Source organism: Phyllostomus hastatus, unplaced genomic scaffold, assembly GCF_019186645.2.
Source record: "Phyllostomus hastatus isolate PE091 unplaced genomic scaffold, TTU_PhHast_1.1 phas_contig_62, whole genome shotgun sequence".
Lineage (NCBI taxonomy): Eukaryota > Metazoa > Chordata > Mammalia > Chiroptera > Phyllostomidae > Phyllostomus > Phyllostomus hastatus.
In genome coordinates this window covers 2,824,756-2,844,563 of record NW_025333921.1, presented here as the reverse complement: position 1 = coordinate 2,844,563, position 19,808 = coordinate 2,824,756, and the positions used below count along the sequence as shown (strand labels likewise).

Genomic DNA, 19,808 nt, shown 5'->3' with positions numbered 1-19,808 from the left:
TTCACTATAACTGCTTATATTTTGCTTATAATCAATATCCTTGCTTATAACTTGCCTATGACTGGATTTATCTCTAACATTTATTCTGGGAGGTAGAGTAACCCTTGAGGTTTAGATTTCCACTTGATAAAGCCACATTTTTAGGTTTTAGCATATGACCAAATTAAAATAGTGAAAAGCATCTCTAAGTTATTTTTTTATTAATGAGTTGTCACAATATTCCTAATGAGTGCACATTAAAAGAAAGCATGCTGCTTCTAGAACCTTGTAGAGAGGTAGCAATATAATGTGATGCTATTTATGTATACATGCATCTACATTATTGTATCTCATTGAAAGAAATGCATACAATCTTGATTTTTAGAGAACAATGTACACAAAAGAAATGGTGCAATAACAAAAGAAATGATAAGATTTAAAATCTTTATTAATTTATTTTTTCTTTTTAGGCTCTGGCCAAGTAGCTGAGTTGGTTAGAATATCCTCCCAGTACACCAAGGTTGCAGCTTTGATCTCCAGTCTGGGCACATAACAGTACCAATGAGGGCACAATTAAGTGGGACAACAAATCAATGTTTCTCTTTATCTTTGCCCCTTCCTCTTTCCTTCTAAATTCAGTAAATTAAAAAAAAGAAAAATATTTTGTAATACAAGTGTTTGAAGACCTATGGTTTGCATGGTGGTTTTGTCATAAGATCTCAATTGTAAGTCCTAGGCAGTCTTTGGCTAATTCCCAGCCTCTCTGGGTCTCTTTCCTCATCTGTAAAATGTATGTAATACTACTACTACTAAAATCATCATCATTATCATTATGTGGTTGATACATACAATTTATTACTATTATTATTATTACATGGTTGTTGATTGAATAAAAATTAGATTTGAAAAAACTTTGCAAATCAAGTGCTACACGTTTGTATTATCTTTTCTGCCTTTCTCCTGAACTACGTATTTTTACAAGAAATGAATTCTCATGTTACTGGAAGAATTAGACTTGATGTTTACAGCAAACTCAAAGAAACATCTCTGGGCATCTTCAAATCCTTCTGAAGTTGCTTTATTATTGAGTATGCAGAGAACTGATCCTCAGTGAACAAGGTTACTCCTTCATACAAAAAAAAGACAATCTGAAATGTTGGTTGACATTTTTTAAGTGTAAGAAATCAATTAATGATAACATTGGCTATAAAACTCAGCATTTGTAATTTTGTAGACAATTCATTTTCAAGTGCATGTGTGATATTTTGGGGTGATTATCTACACTGACAATAGTAGATATTAGAATTGTTTTGTAAATTTATAGTATCAAATTCTAGGAAAGTTCTGATATTGATTATAGCAATTGGTTGCTCTCATCTGATCATTTATAGAACAAAATGTTTGGAAATTGTAAAATATCTTTATGTTACAGTTTGTGCTTTATATACCCCCAAGCAAAATAACTCAAGAAAGATGTGTCTATTCTTCAGGACTAAACTGAAAATTCAAATTTTCTTGGGATTGATTTGAAGAAGACTCAGGAATGGACAATTTTGCAACAACTGTTTCTCTTTACTTACCTTTGCGATGTGAAAGGTGCTGTTCCTTCACATGTGGAACTGTTACATGTTTCACTTAGGGCCCAAGACAACTCCATGTACGAGCAAATTATTTAACATTTCTCTATTCATATAGTCACTGGCCTATGAGAAGCTGTAATTCTCTTTAGGACTGTAGAGTATATCCAGGTATCTTATTTTAACCCCGTTGTTCTTTATTTTCTAAGTCTCGTAGTTTAAAAATAATTAGAAGCAGGCAACGTGAGTAAATTCTAAGTTTAAATTCAATGGGATTACTCTAACTCTCAGTTAATTTAATGGATTTAAATAAGGGAGAAATTGATATTAGCATTATGGTTCTTTTGTCACTCTGTGATAAAGCACCTTACATTCTCCCACAGAGTAAAAAAAAATGAAATGGATAATCTCCAATGGTGTATGAAGGAATGGTGCATCTTGAAAATAGGCAATGCAAGATAATTTAATTCAATCTTAAAGATGAATTAAAGAATTGTATGGACTTAGGAGACTTCTGGCCAAGATGGAGGCATAGATAGATACACTGTGCGTCCTCGCACAACCAAAATAAGGACAACAACAATTTAGAAACAAAAAAAAACCCAGTACTGACAGAAAATTGAACTATATGGAAGTCCGACAACCAAGGAGTTAAAGTAGACACATTCATCCAGACTGGTAGGAGGGGCGGAGTTGGGGAGCCAGGATGGAAGGGCTCATGGCAGGGTGGCTGGAGGAGCCAGGCACACAAAGCAGCAGCTGGCGGACCCACTGAGGCAGCAGATTGTGGAACTGGGTGCAGCACACAAGGCAGCTGGTGGCCAGGCGGTCCCACATGCACGTGCAGATAAACCAGGTGAAACTGGGGAGCGAGACAGACCATGCAACCCAGGGTCCCAGCTCGGGGAAATAAAGCCTCAAACCACTGATTGAAAACACCTTCGGGGGTTGAGGTGCCGGGAGAAACTCTCAGCCTCACAAGAGAGTTCCTTGAAGAGACCAACAGGGTCCCAGGACATACGCAAACCCACCCACCCGGGAATCAGCACCAGAAGGGCCCAATTTGCTTGTGGGAAGTGGAGGAAGTGACTGAAATCCGGCAGAGAGCAGAGCAAGTGCCATTGTTCCCTCTCAGACCCCTGCCCCACATACAGAGTCACAACCCAGAGATGTGGGTTGACCCACCCTGGTGAACACCTAAGGCTCCGTTCTACCCCTCACTGTGCAACAGGGGCGTCAAGACAAAAAAAATTGCCCAAATGAAAGAACGGATCAAAGCTCAAAAAAACTACAACTAAGTGATGAAGAGATAGCCAGCCTATCAGACACACAGTTCAAAACACTGGTGACCAGGATGCTCACAGAATTGGTTGAATTTGGTCACAAATTAGATGAAAAAGTGAAGGCAATGCTAAGGGAAATAAAGGAAAAGGTACAGAGAACCAACAGTGATGGAAAGGAAACTGGGACTCAAATCAATGGAATGGACCAGAAGGAAGAAAGAAATATCCAACCAGAACAGAATGAAGAAATAAGAATTCAAACAAATGAGGATAGGCTTAGGAACCTCCAGGACATCTTTAAACATTCCAACATCCAAATTTATAGGGGTACCAGAAGGAGAAGAGGAAGAACAACAAGTGGAAAAGTTTCTTGAAAAAATAATAAAGGAGAACTTCCCCATTCTGGCAAAGGAAATAGACTTTCAGGAAGTCCAGGAAGCTCAGAGAGTCCCAGAGAAGTTAGACCCAAGGAGGAACACACCAAGGCATATCATAATTGCATTACCCAAGATTAAAATGAAGGAGAGAATCCTAGAAGCTGCAAGAGATAAGGAGGCAGTTACCTACAAATGAGTGCCCATAAGACTGTCAGCTGATTTCTCAAAAGAGACCTTACAGGCAAGAATGGGCTGGAAAGAAGTATTCCAAGTCATGAAAGGCAAGGACCTACATCCCAGATTGCTCTATCCAGAAAAGTTTTCATTTAGAATGGAAGGGCAGATAAAGTGCTTCCCAGATAAGGTCAAGTTAAAGGAGTTCATCATCACCAAGCCCTTATTTTATGAAATGTTAAAAGTACTTATCTAAGAAAAAGAAGATACAAAACATGTACAGTAAATGACAACAAACTCACAATTACCAACCACACCTAAAACAAAAACAAAAACAAACTAAACAAACAACTAGAACAGGAACAGAACCACAGAAATGGAGATCACATGGAGGGTTATGAACAGGGGAGTGGGAGGGGAAGAGAGGGGGAAAAGGTACAGAGAATAAGTAGCATAGATGGTAGGTAGAAAATAGACAGGGAGAGAGTAAGAATAGTATGGGAAAAGTAGAAGCCAAGAACTTACAAGTATGACACATGGACATTAAAAGAGAGGACTGTGGGTGGGAGGGGGTCTGCAGGGTAGAGAGGAGTGAAAGGGGGAAAATGGGACAACTATAATAGCATAATCAATAAAATACATTAAAAAATAAATAAAATTACTCATAATTTAAAAAAAAAAGAATTGTATGGACTTAGAACAATTTCCACTTGCTTATAAACTTTTTATGAATTCAATCTCTACTTGCGTTTTTCATTCAGTTCTAGACATACTGATTTTCTGTTGGCCTTTCATCTCTTCAATCTAAAAGAAAGAAGATACTTTTTCCTACAGCCATATAAACCTTAGTTTTATTAATAATTTCATATGGTCATAAGTGACTGCTTTGTTGTAACTATTTTAAGTTATCTCAAGTAAAAAAAGTAGGTAACCTGAACCAAGTTGTAGGTTTGCTTTTTTCCAAGACCACATGTTTTTACATTATAATTTCATTGTATATTACATATTGGATTCTCCTTCTCCACAACAAAAATTCAAATGGTAATCTAAATGAAAATAATAAACAAGAATACTTAACATGTTTGATGGCCTTTTGCATGCTGGCACAGACAGATTTTTAAGCCAAAAATGTCCCAGTCTATTAGACAGACTTGGCAACTTCTACAGCTTAAAGTTCAGTTAGTTACTCAGACCAAACATTAAAAAATGCTGACATGAATTTATAAGCACACATTAACAATATCTTTTTATTGAAAACAATCAGCAATATTTTTATTGAAAAGAAATCATGCCTTGGTTAATTTTAATGTACCAAACTCTAATCAAAAGAAATTACACATTTAATTCTTAGTATCTATATTTAATATTCTTTAATACTAACAAAGATTACATGCATGCATTGAAGGAAGACTATATATTCTTACGTCTCAGCTTCTCTCATTAGGTAAGAAATAAACTCTGTATTGAAAAAGTACCTGCTTTTGAAGTTTTGACCTAACACAGTGGATTAAGGTTTAGACAATATTTACTTTGCTGCATTTTGATTCAGAAAGGACCATATGTGAAGATACTATCCTGACCAACTTCATAAAGTTTCTGTAATAGTCTCTCAGTAAAAAGAGTTGTATTACATATAGGGAGATAGAAAATAATTACAAAATAAACTACAACTTTATAGCTACCCTTTGGTAAAAGTCTGTAGTTAATACATTTGGATAAATAACTCAAGTCAGCAACAAAGTGGTTAAACATTTGTGATTTGATTTTATCTCAGCTTGGAATGTGGTTGGAGTGTCCCACTTCTAACAACTGTTTGCTAAGTTAAGGCTTTAGTGTTTACACAGTGTTGAATGAAGCAGCCTGGTCACCAGATGTGATTGCTTCCCAGACTGTCGTTTTTTCAGTCAGATCACTGTCCTCACAGTCCCTGTTCCAACCTTTTTCCTCAGGACGTCCACCAGCCTTTCCAACCTAAGTTAGGGGCAGGGGGTGGGGAGGGTGGAAAGAGAAAAAATGAATATAGAAAGTGCACTTATTGTCAGGAATGTTTTGGCTGAAAAAGGACAGTACTTGCCTGTGACCAAGTAGTCCTGGTAGTCATGTTGAGAAACAAAGCATCGATGTAAGCACGACACTGGTGCAGGCTGCCAAATATTTGAGGTTAAAAAACAGCAACAACACAAACTTTAGCCCAGACTTTCAGATTATGTCAGCATTAGATGCTACATGCAAAATACTCATACTCATTTCAATACATTTACCAACGTGCATCACGGCTGTGAATCTGCCATTTCCTATGCACTGACAGGATGGCACGCTGGACGCAGAACAGCTTCAAACTGATTTTTGCCTAAGAGGCGCTCACTTCAGTACAGAAGTACTAGCAATCTTACGCCTGTTACTTAGCTAAAATAGTGACATGTGGCTATACTGCACAATTCTTATGCATTATATTTCTTTTTCATACAGTCACCTGATGAAAATAAAGCCAGGAATTAGGTGGCTGGGTGGGAAAAACTTCATTCCTCAGTGGCATGAAAATAATTTAAATATATGCAAATGATTTGACAGTAATAAAGCCAGACTTTCTGAAGCACATTTAAAAACTTTGTATTCCAGAGTAGTGTAAATAGGCTTTTTTAGTCAAAGATAAGTGATGTTTAGTTCATTAAAAGCTTACCAGTTATACTGAAAATAGAGTGAAAAGTTCCGAAGTCTATTCTGAAGTTTTTAGGCTACTTCATGGGAGGGAGATAACATTCATGTGGACCAATGAGAGTTCTGCTTGACAAAAGATGATGGAATCAGACCATTCATTTTTTTCTTTTACTTTCTTTACTGAAAGTATAAAACGTTAACTGAAAGTGTGCTTGGTGTTATGCACAGAGAAATCTTTATTGTAAGTGGAAAGCATGCCCAGCAGTTCGCATATACACAAGCTTCCGTCCTCAGAGACTGCTGAGAGACACCGTCTAGTCTGCCCCAGCCTGCCTCGTTTATATGGATCCATGCATGAGAGTCCTTTGCAAATAAACTTAGGACAGAGCTAGACACTAAAGGAATGAGGGCATTCTTAGTGTCATACACAGATTCAGATGACTCATCAGCTGCATCCGACACTGAAAACTCACGCCAGATTATTGGATGATTCTGCATATACAGAGTCCCGTTAGAAAACAGAAATATGAAGTGAAAGAATTTGGTACATTGAAAACCTTTGCTTTGAGAAATGTAGTAATGAGTGAAAAGCCACATCTATCCTATGTTACTACAAATTTCTCGAACGATGGCTATACATAAGCATTAGACATTCACCAAAGGACCTTTGGCCTAGTGGTGCAAATACTTGAACTAGAAGATTCATTGGACAATTCACTCTCTTCAGACAGCAGTTTGTGTAAGTTGGACTAGTGATAAAACTAGTGCTATCTTACACACTCTGAATATTATGATTCCTAGGATTACAGAATTCCTTTGATGTAGACAAAGTTTCACTACCTGGGATTGTGGATGGGGGAGGAAAAAGTCAGTATAAAATTTTTAAATGTATTGTTAAAAGATAATAAACTTGAATTAACAGTTGACAAATAGCTGCCTGCAGAAATCTGGAGAAGACATTAAGAGCATTTCTCTGCATGTATAATAAAAAGTCAGGAAATAATTTCTTTCAAGTTGGTTAAATATAAGCCTCCTCCACAAAATCATCTGCCCCATTAAAAATCCTCCTGATAATGTGTTATGAAAGTGAGCTCTATTCTGCATAACTGTTACTATCACTACAAATTCTGAGTCAATGGAATCCGACATTACTGAGATAAATCCGTGTGCTTCTTTTGGCTTCTCCTTTACAGGTAGGCTCTTCTTACTTTTGTTTCCTTTTTATACATTAGGACTTTTTTCCCATTTAGAACTAGTACATCTTGCTAAGGGAAGAGGTTAAGAGGAAATACTTAAATATCATGTTTTGCAATGTCTTTACTGTATTTCAACAATTACTAGATCAACCACATTCTCAGTTTATCCAGGTTGAATGATTTATGAAAATTTGATCTCAGAAATGAGAAAAATGTCAATTACTTAGTTTTGTAAAAGCTCACTGACTTCTGAAACACAATGAAGCACCTATTCCTTCCTGTAAGGAATGAAATACACCTGCCAAACGCCGACTGTGCCAACAGGAAGGTAGGTGTGTGTCTGTTGAAACACCTTGCAGGATTTGCCTGTAGGCTACTCTTTACTGTCCAAATCGATAATATTCTTTACAAAATTATGTCGCTTACTGAAATAGGCCCCAACAACTCTACATTTTACTCAACAATAGCTTCCCAAGGGCTTCATGACATAGAAAAAAGGTTAGAGCTAGGATTAGAATTTCTCCATCTTAAATATGAGGAAACTGAATTGTAGATAAGTAAACCCAATTACAAGGTTCTGTGGTAAAAGTGTCAAATCTGGGCCTGGCTTCCTTGTTCTTAGTTCAGAGCTACTTCCACTAGAGTCTGGGTTAATGGAGAACTAAATATTTCAGATTATGGGTTAATGGATTATTTGTCTGAATAGCTTCATTAAAATTTTCCTCAAGTTGTTACTTAAGTCAAATTGGGAGCATATTTGTTGGTGTATTTCTTCTGCTGTTTTAGTAACATATAGAAGAGTGAGTTGGTGACACTGCACATAATTAAGAATTAGTAGTTTCTATATAGTTTTGCTATAATTTCTATATAAACTTGAAAAACATAGTTACAGTTATGTTTTAGATCAAAATCCTATTTTTTGATTGACATTATTTTTGTATTTTCTATGTATCTATATAATAGGTATGTAGTACAATGAAATACACACAAGGTCTGCCCAGAAAGTATCCAGCCATGTTATATGAAAAATACAGACATTTGTTGAAGAAGATACAAGATACACAGGACAATGATGCCTCAGTCCCCTTCAAAGCATGCACCTTGAGACCTCACACAGTTCTCCCAGAGTCCTTCCCACTGTTCAAAACACTCCACCAAATCCTTTGTTGGAATTGCCAACAGGTCCCACATCATATTTTCCTGAATCTCATCCATGGTCTGTAATCCCTTCCCTTTCTTTTTTTTTAAGATTTTATTTTATTTTTAAACAGAGGGAAAGGGAGGTGGAAAGAGAAGGAGAGAAACATCAATGTGTGGTTGCCTCTTCCAGGCTCCCCACTGGGGATCTGGCCCACAACCCAGGCATGTGCCCTGACTGGGAATCCCACCAGTGACCCTTTGGTTTGCAGGGCAGTGCTCAATCCACTGAACCACACCAACCAGGGCTGTAATCTCTTCCCTTTCAAAGGTGACTTTAGTTTTGGGAAAAGCCAAAAGTCACAGGACGCCAAATCTGGGCTGCAGAGGGGTTGAGTCATCTGGGTGATTTGATGTTTCACCAAAAAATTCTGCATGAGAAGTGACACATGAGTGGGCTTGTTAGGGTGATGAAGCTGCCGATCACCAGTTGCCCATAGCTGTGGCCTTCTGAATCATCTGAATAGGTTCCATGGAGGAATGTCAAGCTTAAAGTAAAATCTGATGCAGATTGGTTGCTCTACTTACTCAGCCCTTTTGAATGCGGTGGCCACACAGTACACATGCTCACTCAGAGGTGTCTAACACCCCCACTGACTAGAGAGGGAAGTTGTCGCTGTTCACACATGTGCATTCCAGTGTACTCTCCTTGGCTGCCAGGTTACATCGATGTTGCTCAAACCATTCTTGTTATATTAATAATGGCTGGACTTATCTGGACAGACCTTACAGTTTTATTTTTTATTGTAATTATTTATTGAATTTATTAGGGTGACAATAGTTTACCAAACCATACAGTTTTAAGGGTACAAATCCGTAAAACACCATCTGCACGCTGCATCGTGTGCCCATCACCCAAAGGCAAATCTCTTTCCGTCCCTATTTATTTATCCTTTGCCCACCTCCACCCACCTCACCCCCTTTCCCTCTGGCTATCACCACACTGTTGTCTGTGTCTATAGAAATACATATTTTTTCATCAAGTAGATAAACCATAAGTTATTTACAATTTTCTTAATTGGTTTACTTTTTAATTTTCACTCTTAAAAATATTGTGATATACTTTAAAAGGCAGGAAAACTCAATGGATACATACTATGTGCCAGGAACTATGAGAAGTGACATATGCACATATGTAATTTTCATTACAACCCCATGACAAAACCAAAAGTAATTTGATCAGAGCTACACTGCTAGTGAGTTTCGATGCGATACTAGGTAGCTACAACAGCCTTCTCCACTGTGCTATACCATTTCCAAAAGTACTGAGACTTTTAAGCCTTAGTTTTACATTTTTGTGGGCTTGAATTACTCTTATTGACTTGATAATTTTGTTGCAAAGTGGCAGAAAGGAGTAAAAACAGAAGAAATTCCTCTTCATCAACTGGACTGTACTGAAGTAAAAATTCCATTTTTGAGAGTAAGTTTTGTACTTGTCAATGTGAAAGTAGCATTCTTCTTGGCCAAATTTCTCCAGAAATACCATTCCTATTATTTAGGCAATGAGGCTGCCCCATCAAATAGAGTTGGCTATAAATTTTTTTTTTTCATGGAGAAACAACCAGGGATATTCAAGAGAGATGGATAACAATCATCCTTAGCAGAAGAGACAGAAAAACCGTGACAAGTGCTACCTGTATAGTCTGCCATTAGTGTCAAAGACCTGCCCTCTTTCAACCATGGCAGCACCACGAGAAACCTTTAAATGTATTTCTTCTTGCACTATTATGGCTGTTCTTTCTCTGCTAATCTTTCTAATGTCAATTTACTTTATCAACTTTTCTTTACACTTTTCATGATTTCCTCAAGACATGTTATTCGCTCCCTTGATTCCACTTAAATGCTGATGACTTTCAGCCCTGGCTGGTGTGCTCAGTGGATTGAGTGCCAGCCTGTGAGCCAAAGGGTTGGTGGTTTGATTCCCAGTCAGGGCACATGCCTGAGTTGTGGGCCAGGTCCCCAGTAGAGGACATGTGAAAGGCAACCACACATTGATTTTCTCTCTCTCTCTTCCCATCTCTCAATAAATAAATAAATATAATCTTTAAAAAAATGCCAACGATTTGCAAATACAGATCTCCATCTCCAAACTCTCTCCTGAATCTGACTCATATATCCAACTGCCTTCAAGACATCTCCTCTTGCTTCTTCCAAAGGCATATGATTCTCAGCATATCTAAAACAAAACTTACCTTATCTCCTTCGAATGTTTCAGTATTTCTTACCAGGATTAATGTTGCCATTCATTAATTCACTCCACCATTAGGTTCAAAAAATTTAGAAAAACTAGATACATTTTTTTTCTCACTTAAGCTTGGACCTGTGAAAACTGTGATGAAACCACTAATGTAGACAGTGGGAAGCAAACAAAGGTTTTAACCTACCTAGTACCATTATTTTCATTTTAGAAAGACCATACTGGCAAGAATATAGGAATGGGATGAAGGCTGGTTAGCCTATAGGTGGGAAGTCCAGATAGTTTCTTATTAAAATAATCCTATTAAGCACAACAATGTGAATGTACTTAAAGCCACAAAACTGTACACTTAACATAGTTAAATGGTAAATTTTACATTTTGAATATAAACCACAATAAAAAAGTAATCCTAGTGAGACTTGAATCAGAGCTGCAGCAGTGCAGACAGAAAGGAGGAGATGAATTTGAAAGCTATCTAGAACAAGGAATCAAAAGGACTTAGACTTTTGAGGGTAGGCAGGAGTGAGATGGCATGGTCAAAAAAAGTGACTCCCAGGTGTCTGGTTTTGTTGACTAGACAGACACTGATATACAAGACAGTGGAGAGGAAAAGCAGCAGATTTTTGTTGGGGAGTATATGTGTGTGCAGGATGAACTCAGTTTGGTACACATAAATTTGAGATGTTGGTAGGATAGTAAGTGGGGATGTTAAGTAGACACTATATATAAGGGTACGTGCCAAAGAAAGAATTCTAGGTTTATGACACATGGAGTAGGAGGCGGAGAGCAGCAGGAATGAGGCTGGTGGGCCATGACCAACTAGGTCTCGTTCTAGGTTGCAACTGAAGCCATGGAAGTGGATGGAAATGTTTAGAGAGAGAAACATAAAAGGAGAAGTGAGGTGGAAAGACAACAGAACCAAAATGAATACAAATATTTAAAGGAAAGAGGTTGACAAAAGAATTTGAGAAAACAAGGAAATGAAAAATGGATGGAGAGTGGGTGCTGTAACAGAATCCAGAGAAGGGAATTTCAAGAAGGGATTGACTGACAGGGTCAAATACTTAAACCTGATCAAAGTGAAAAGTGCTCATTTGATTAAGAAATGACAACCCTTTTAGTGCAGTTTTAATGGCATGATGGAAGTAGAAGGAAGCCTGAATGGAATGTGAAAAAGTGGTGACCGACTATAGGCTGTTTTGTAATAGCTTGGTTAGAAAGTAAAGAGGGCTGCAGTTAGAGGGGGATGTTAGGCTGTAGGTGTTTTTAAAGAAACAGACAGCCAAGGAATATGTTTATGAACTATGGAAGGGAAAACTAGAGGAAGACACTACAGAATAAGAAATGAAGATGACACCGTTTGCAAGAGGGTCTCAGAGGATGGGGTTATAAGCATGCCTAGCAGAATAATCATTCGAAATCAGACTGGACAACTTTCCCTTGGAGACTACAGGGAAAGGAAGTGGAAAAAATATAACTGTAGATAATTTTGTGGGTGTAAAGGAAGTTAATTGACTGAGCTTATGCTTGTTAGATGCAGTTTGCTGCATGGATTTCTGCTGAAAGCAGAGGGTGGGAAAAAAAGGCTGGCAGAGAATGGTGACAATTTAATGGGACAAACAAGGGAGGTCACCTTGGGCATGTGAAAGGAAAGTTAGGTGGTAGTGATGACCCAGATGCAGCTCGAGACTACCAAATTTGTAGGAGACATTGACCATCATAGTAGTATGACTTTTTTCTTCCTTAGCTCTGTACTTTGGAGGTATATATGGTGAGAGCAAATTACAGAAAAAGAGGTTACATATAAGTATGACTTACTGAGCATGTGAGTCAAGAAAGACAAGGGTGTAAGAAGACTGTCTTGGGGAGAAGGAGATTAAATTTAGAATCCAGATTAGGTGGAGAAGAAGGCGAGTCTGCAAGGGGCTGTTAGTGCAGGAAAAAATGGAGGGAGCAAGAGACTAGATACAGTCTTATTTGTGCTGAAGCTGAGCAGCAAGAGAAGTTGGAAGGAGGCTGTGGTTATTGTCAAAGAAGCAACTTTGATCTTAGGATTTCAGATGTAGAAAAGTTCTGAGTGATGACAACAGCCACTGTAGCTGAAGTGGAGAAGAGGAAAAAATCATTAACCATAGGAGGCAAAAGAATAGGACAGATGATTGGCATTGATACTGGTATTCCTCAGCATGAATGCAGAAGTCAGGGAAGGGAGGGAGAGACAAGGGATCGGGTGCCTGAAACTCACAATAAAGGAATGGCACTGATCAGTAGAGAGCACTGAAGTGGAGAGACAGAGAGTGGTGAAGCTGCATGTTGTAATCTGATCATCAGTGGCACGGAAACAAGGCTTTCTGGACTGGGATGATACCTGGACAATATGGTGTGTTTGCAGAGCATTGCTTGCTGAAGTCGACGTCATACCTATCATGGTTCACTGCCCACAGCATTTACTCTCTTTTTAAATTAAAACTTAATGACTGTTTTATGTTTCAACAGTCAAGATATATTCACTAAAAAGTTTATGAGTTACTCTTTATCAAAACTAAATGATATATTAGAAAATAATACCAACCTAACAATACTATGATGGTATTGTGCATTTTGCCTTACCCCCCAAAATTTTTTTAAAAATTGAACAGGTTCACTATTAAATAAATAAGGATTAAAAATAGATCTCATTTAAACAATAGATCTCATTTTTGTAAAACTTTAAGCCTAAAACATTTTTTTGGTATTATTGTCAGCAAGTCAGTGTTAATAATAAATTGTGGTGGATTTGGACATGGGCACAATTTATCTATCTAGAATTGAACAGTATAATAATGATAGTTAAAATAAGATTTCAACTGTAATTATACTAGAGAAAATGAGGAAAACATTGATAATATCAGAGATGTTGGAAGCCAAAGTAATTATCACAAGATCAATTTACTGAAGGAAAAAGAGGATAAAGGACAATTATTTATTATATAAATTCATATGAAATATTTTGAAAAGGATGCCACAGAAATTTCATTATAAGTACATAATAAATAGGGATTGTAGATGAATACTTTTAAGATTTTTATTATAAAACAGATTATCAATGCAAATAGCTAGTGAAATTATTATTTACTTTTATTATTTATTTATATTTTGGGGAGTTTTTTTTAATTCCCACCCAAGGATGTATTTATTGAGTTTTTAGAAAGGAAGGGGTGAGGAAAGGGGGGTGGGAGAGGGCTGGAGAGAAAGAGAGAGAGAGAGAGAGAGAGAGAAGAGAGACAGAGAGCTCCCAAGAAACATCAATGTGAGAGAGAAACATTGATCAGTTGCCTCTAACACATGCTGACTGGGGAGCGAACCCACAACCTTTTGGTGTACGTATGATGCTCCAACCAACTGATCCACTTGGCCAGGGCATTGGGCATTATCTTAATAATAGATTTTTTAAGCCCTGACTGGTATGGCTCAGTGGATTGATTGCCGGCCTATGAACTGAATGCCGGTTTGATTCCTAGTCAGGGCATATGCCTGGGTTGTGGACCAGGTCCCCAGCAGGGGGTGCAACCAATCTATGTATCTCTCTCACACTGATGTTTCTCTCCCTCTTGGTCTCTCCCTTCCCCTCTCTTCAAAAATAAATAAAGTCTTTTTAAAAATAATAGATTTTTAAAATTGAATTTATTTGGATTATGTTAATAAAATTATGTTTCAAGTGTACAATTCTATAACATATCATGTGCATATTGTATTGTGTGTTCATCATCCGAAGTCTAGTGTCCTTCTGTCACCAAGTTTACCTGCCCCCATCTCCCTTTCTCTCTGGTAATCACTCTACTGTTATCTGTGTCTGTGAGTTTTTGTTGTTGTTGTTGTTTTTGCTTAATCCCTTCACCTATTTCACCCAGCCTTCTTCCCCTCTGACATCTGTCAGTCTGTTCTCTGTAGGACAATGTCTTTTTCAACAAAAGATTGAGTTAAAAATCTCAGCTTAGTTAAAATGTCACTGGTAAGATTTACATGGATATGCTCTAACAATCTGAATCAAGCATTCATCTCCCCGTTAATCCTCGTATCAAAATCTTTGAGATTAAAGACACTAAAGATTGTATGTATTATAAAAAGGCTCTTTAATTCTCTTTTAAAAATTCTTTTATTGATTTTAAAAAGAGAGAGGAAGGGGGGAGAGAGAGAGAAACATCAATTTGTTGTTCCACTAATTTATGCATTCATTGGTTGATTTTTGTATGTGTCCTGACCAGGGATCAAACTGACAACCTTGGTGTATTCGGATGATGCTCTAACCAACTGAGCTACCTGGCCAGGGTCTTTTATTATTTGTTTGATCCACTGCATTCAGGTCTCTCCAATATTTTAGAGACAGCCGTCATGAGATCTGAGAATTGCCGTCAGTACTGAAATATTGGTAAAGTTATAAACTATATAAGCTGAAGCAGAGTATATGCTTAGGTATAACTTTCAAATCAATACTGTGAATTAAGTTTACATAGTTTCCACAGCCTCTACCATTCCAAACACAAGATGATAGTCAGGCAGTGAAGCTTACAAAATCATTATAGTTCTTGAAGTGAATGTGGGCCACGTCTTTCCTACACTTCACGTGGAATGGTTTCCACAATGTTTGTTTTGTTTGGGCCTGTTACATGGCAGAACTGTGAAAGGAGAAAAGTTAGTCTTTATTTCTCATAAAACTATGCCTAAAATAACTTGTAATGATAATTATTAAAATGAAACCCCAAAAGCAATAAAGAACTCTAGAGGGAGAGAGAGAAACAAAAGCAAAAATCAAAAAAACAAAACCAATGCCAAGCAGAAATGTATCCAGTGGCACATCTCTGACTTCCCATCAAGAATCTCACCCCTTCACCTTCTCCTCCCATTGAACCTAAATACTATTCTTTAAAAACATGTTTCTTAAAAATAATTATGTGATTGAAAAAAGGCTACCAATTATATCTGTGTTTTATTATTACATAATGCTTTAACCCAAATTTATGAATCTCATGGAGGAATTTCAGGGATCAATTGGTAGGTATCAAAATAGATGTATTATGAGAATCACATTAGCTCTTAAGTGATACCATCTTTGGGTGTGACTACCATCTTTGTCCTACGTTCAAAATTGCTCCCATTTGTTGTCAACTGGGTGTACATTTATTTAAAAAAGAAGAAGAAAGAAAAACAAATGGGTACATGCAGGCCATGACATTTAATTTCAAACCAACATTACTAACCATTTACTACTTTAGTTTGTTGATTTCTACCATAACTTTCACATTAATAAAGCTAATTGAATCGTTTCCCTCAAATTATTTTGCTGTATAAAAAAGATATTTTCAGTCATTAGAATAAATGATGCAAAGAAATAATATAGATAGATTAATTTAGCTCCTCAGATATGCCATTATATCAAGGATTATCATTCATTCATTCAGAAATATTTTTGAGTGCTTATTCCACAAATGCCACATTCTGAACAGTTGTATTCTACAAAAGGTTAGGTGTGCCTACTGTAGATATGTCATATGAAGTCTTTTTACAAATACAAAATCTTCTGTAAAGATGAATGTATAAAAAATTCTCAGTTGTAGCAAGTTATAATATAGTAAACTCTAGGTTATACCTTTTGAAAATAGCTCTTAGGTTTTAAATATTGTGTACAAGAGGGTGTGTTACACAGGAAGATAATGAGAAAGTGAGAGTATGCTGTATTCAGACATCACCATGCCTGGGTCCTTTAATTTACCATGCTTGGTAACACCAAGAAACTGCTTGAAATTAAGCAAAAACCTGGGGTTTACTTCCCAGACTAAATAGAACATAGAAAAAGTTAATAGCTGTATATTCAACCATGCTTAGGTTAGAAATCTGACATTCCTAAGAGAGAAGATGTGACTATAGAAGCAGAGTCAGAGGGAGAGATTGGAAGAATGCCATTCTCTGGCTCTGAAGACAGAGAAAGGACCACAAGCCAAGGATGCAGGTGGTCTCCAGAAAGAGATTCTCCTGGACCTTCCAGAATGGATGCGGCCTGCCCATTCCTTGATGTGAGTTAGCCCAGTGAAAATGATTTTGGACCTCTGACCTCCAGAATTGTTGAGATAATACATTTATGTTGTTTTAAACCCCACTAAAAGAAATGTGATATTCCTTATTCAATGTCACTAATATCTAAGTTAGACAAGGTACTGAAAAGTTACCTATATTTTAAACAGGCTAACATTGCTCCCTTGTAGGTAACCTTGAAAAATTAGGCTCACCAATCAATCATGATTTCAGTTATTATCAATTTATATGATCAATAAAAATAAGAGGTAGACATGGAACAATCAAAATATGTAAAGTTTGGCATTTTTTACTTTTGTTTCACTCCATTTCAAACTTAGAATAAGGAGAAGGATTAAAACTATATTTCCTTCTTTATATATGTCCAAGTTTTAGAATTTTAAATTACTTTTGTATAATTTATCCAATTTATCCAAAGGGCTTAACTAAGACTTTGTTAGTTAATCAGGTGTCTAGACAGTGTGCTGGATCCCAGTCGGTCTATGGCAGCACCAGTGCAGTGGACCACGCCATCAGGAAAGTGCTGCAGGAGATAATGGAGGTACTTTGCGCATGCCCCTAACTCAGTATCGGAAAGTGGTTGAGATAGAAGGGTGAATTAAAATTGCGTCAATGTATCGGCCTCTTTCACTTTGTCTGTCAGAGGATATTTAATCCATGTAATAGTCCTAAGAAAACTCAACACCAGTAACAAGCCCCAAGGCTCTAGGAGGCCAGGGATAATGTGCATTTTGTTCATCATGTATTCTTGGTTACTAGCAGAACGGTCTCTACGAAATCAATGGGAAATTGTTTATTTATGAATAAATATCACACACATATATACTGAGAATTAGGACTAATTTCATTTATAGTTTCAATTCTAAAGTAATGCAATAAAATTTTGATGATGAATCCTAAAAGTAGGTTTCAAGAATAAAGAAAGAAAATTATTTCATGTAAAGATTTGAAGTAAATATTTCATTTGGTCAAGGGCCTTTGCAGTTCATTAAATGATGAAGAATTACTTGAAAAAAAGGGATTCCTTCCACTTCAAATGGAGGGAGTTTAGGGGCTTGTTGGAAAAGATGTTTAGTGCAATTTCACCCCAAGTGAGATCTAAATTAAGGTTACCCTTTTTGTATCAAGAGGAATTTAGTTAATGTGATAATAAATTACTAATTCTTAAAATCAGCATCTTTACCTCTTCTTCTAGATTTCCTAACTTACGAGGAAGAAAAATGAAGCATACAGAGGAATGAAATTGCCATAGATATGACTTACTTATGCATGTTCTATGGGAAAAGCATCAAAGTCAAAACCAAGTAGCCATAGGATAGAATATAGGAACAAATCTGATAACAAGGACAAGCAATTTAACTATTCCGTTCAAAACTCTTCTGATTTCTAAGAGCTGAAACAGGGTCTGCTAGTGGCATTTTGAAAAAGAATGTGGATCAGTGGGGTGGTTCCTCTTTTTATTTTTTTAATTATGGTTTTTGTGTTTTGCCTTGTCCCGCAGGTTAAAGGACGGTCCATATGAATCTCTGCATAAGTTACACCTGAAGCCACATAGAGGACCTTTATTTCTTTTAGCCTGAAATGGATTTTTATTTTGGTTATATCATTGTCCTATTTAAAATGTCATTTTCACCATTGTTAGAATCTTTTCTTAAAAATTAAGAGTGATGTAATTTCCTCCTTTTTATTGAATTTAATTGGGGTAACATTGGTTAATAAACTTAGATAGGTTTCAGGTATATGATTCTCTATATAATACATCATCTGTACACTGTACTGTGTGTTCCACAACCCAAGTCAAGTCTCCTCCCATCACCATTCATCCCCCTGTGTCCCTTCCTGCCCCACACCCTCCTTTTCGTCTGGTAATCACCTTCCTCTTGGCTGTGTCTATGAGGTTTTTTTTTCTTTGCTTAATCCCTTCTTAAATATTGTTTTGAAAACTACTGGATTATGTTGTTCTAAAAGTTTTTTTCCTTTGGGGAATTGATCTTTGTTTTCGAGATAAGGATATAGTAAACAGAAGTCTGGAGTTTAATCTCATTCATGGTGTTTTTAGACTGCTCTGCAGTCACTGCTTCTTTCTGGCAGTTTAAAATGAAATGTTATCAGACTTAAATGTTTTACATAAAGTCCTAAACTTTTTAATATGAATAAAAGAAGTGAATCATCCTAAAACATTAAAATTTAGCTAAGTAATATAATCATACTAGTCATAGAGAACATACATTATTCAATTAGAATTGCCATCATAACAACCTATAAAAGGTAAAGTGTTATAAAGGTCTATGTAAAAGAATGAAACATTTATATTTCATACATTTAAAAAATAGTATATATTCCAAGCATATACATGTTTTGTACTTTATAGATAAGGAATTCTGGATGCATAGAAAGACAAGTATTTCTGACTGAGTTTCATTTCTTTCTGATTTCTGATTTTTACTGCCACCTGTAAATGCAATTTCCATTCTTTAACATATATTCACTTCACAATTAATACTTTTCAAGCACCACAGAAAACTTGAAAATAAATCACATGCATCTTTCTTTTATGTGTTAAAGGGTTAGTATTAAGGATTAACAGGCTTTATTCTCAGCATCCAGATTCACTGGTATTAAGTTAGTGACATAAGAATATATTAACTCTTTGGAGCTGAAAGGACACTAGTAAATTGCCTTAGTGGAATGAATTACAGTGATCTTAAATGTGAATTATAGTTATCTTCAAATTTATTTACAGTGAGTAGTTTATTCACTGAGATGGATTTTTCATATGATTTCCTTTAGACTTACAGTGTTTGCACTGTTAACAATGTATATAGATTTTTATATTCTAGAACCTACCTCAAATTTGACAATAAAGATAATAAATAAGGCCATACATGCTTATAATGATTATGGTTTACAGAGTAATAGATAACATTTTGTAAGGGCCAATAAAAACTATTCCTTTATCTTAACTGGTAGAGCATTTTCACCTGGGTATGAAGAACAGTGCCTCAATCCTGCCTCCGGATAAAACAGATACAATTCTAAAGGTTTTTCAAATATTCTATAAAGCATGATACATGAGTGTTATAATTTATTGTTATTTTTCT

General features: G+C 36.4%; 1 protein-coding gene across 4 annotated transcripts in view; it reads right to left on the bottom strand.

Moving 5' to 3' along the window:
- Window positions 1-4,657: 4,657 nt before the first annotated feature.
- Window positions 4,658-19,808, bottom strand: part of MIPOL1 (mirror-image polydactyly 1) — a 306,644-nt gene continuing 291,493 nt past the window's right edge. For all 4 annotated transcript variants that reach the window (XM_045848602.1, XM_045848604.1, XM_045848603.1 and 1 more), the window contains exon 13: window positions 4,658-5,361. In XM_045848602.1, the coding sequence (XP_045704558.1) occupies window positions 5,295-5,361 (67 nt within the window). In that variant the 3' untranslated portion in view covers window positions 4,658-5,294. The remainder of the gene's footprint in view (window positions 5,362-19,808) is intronic.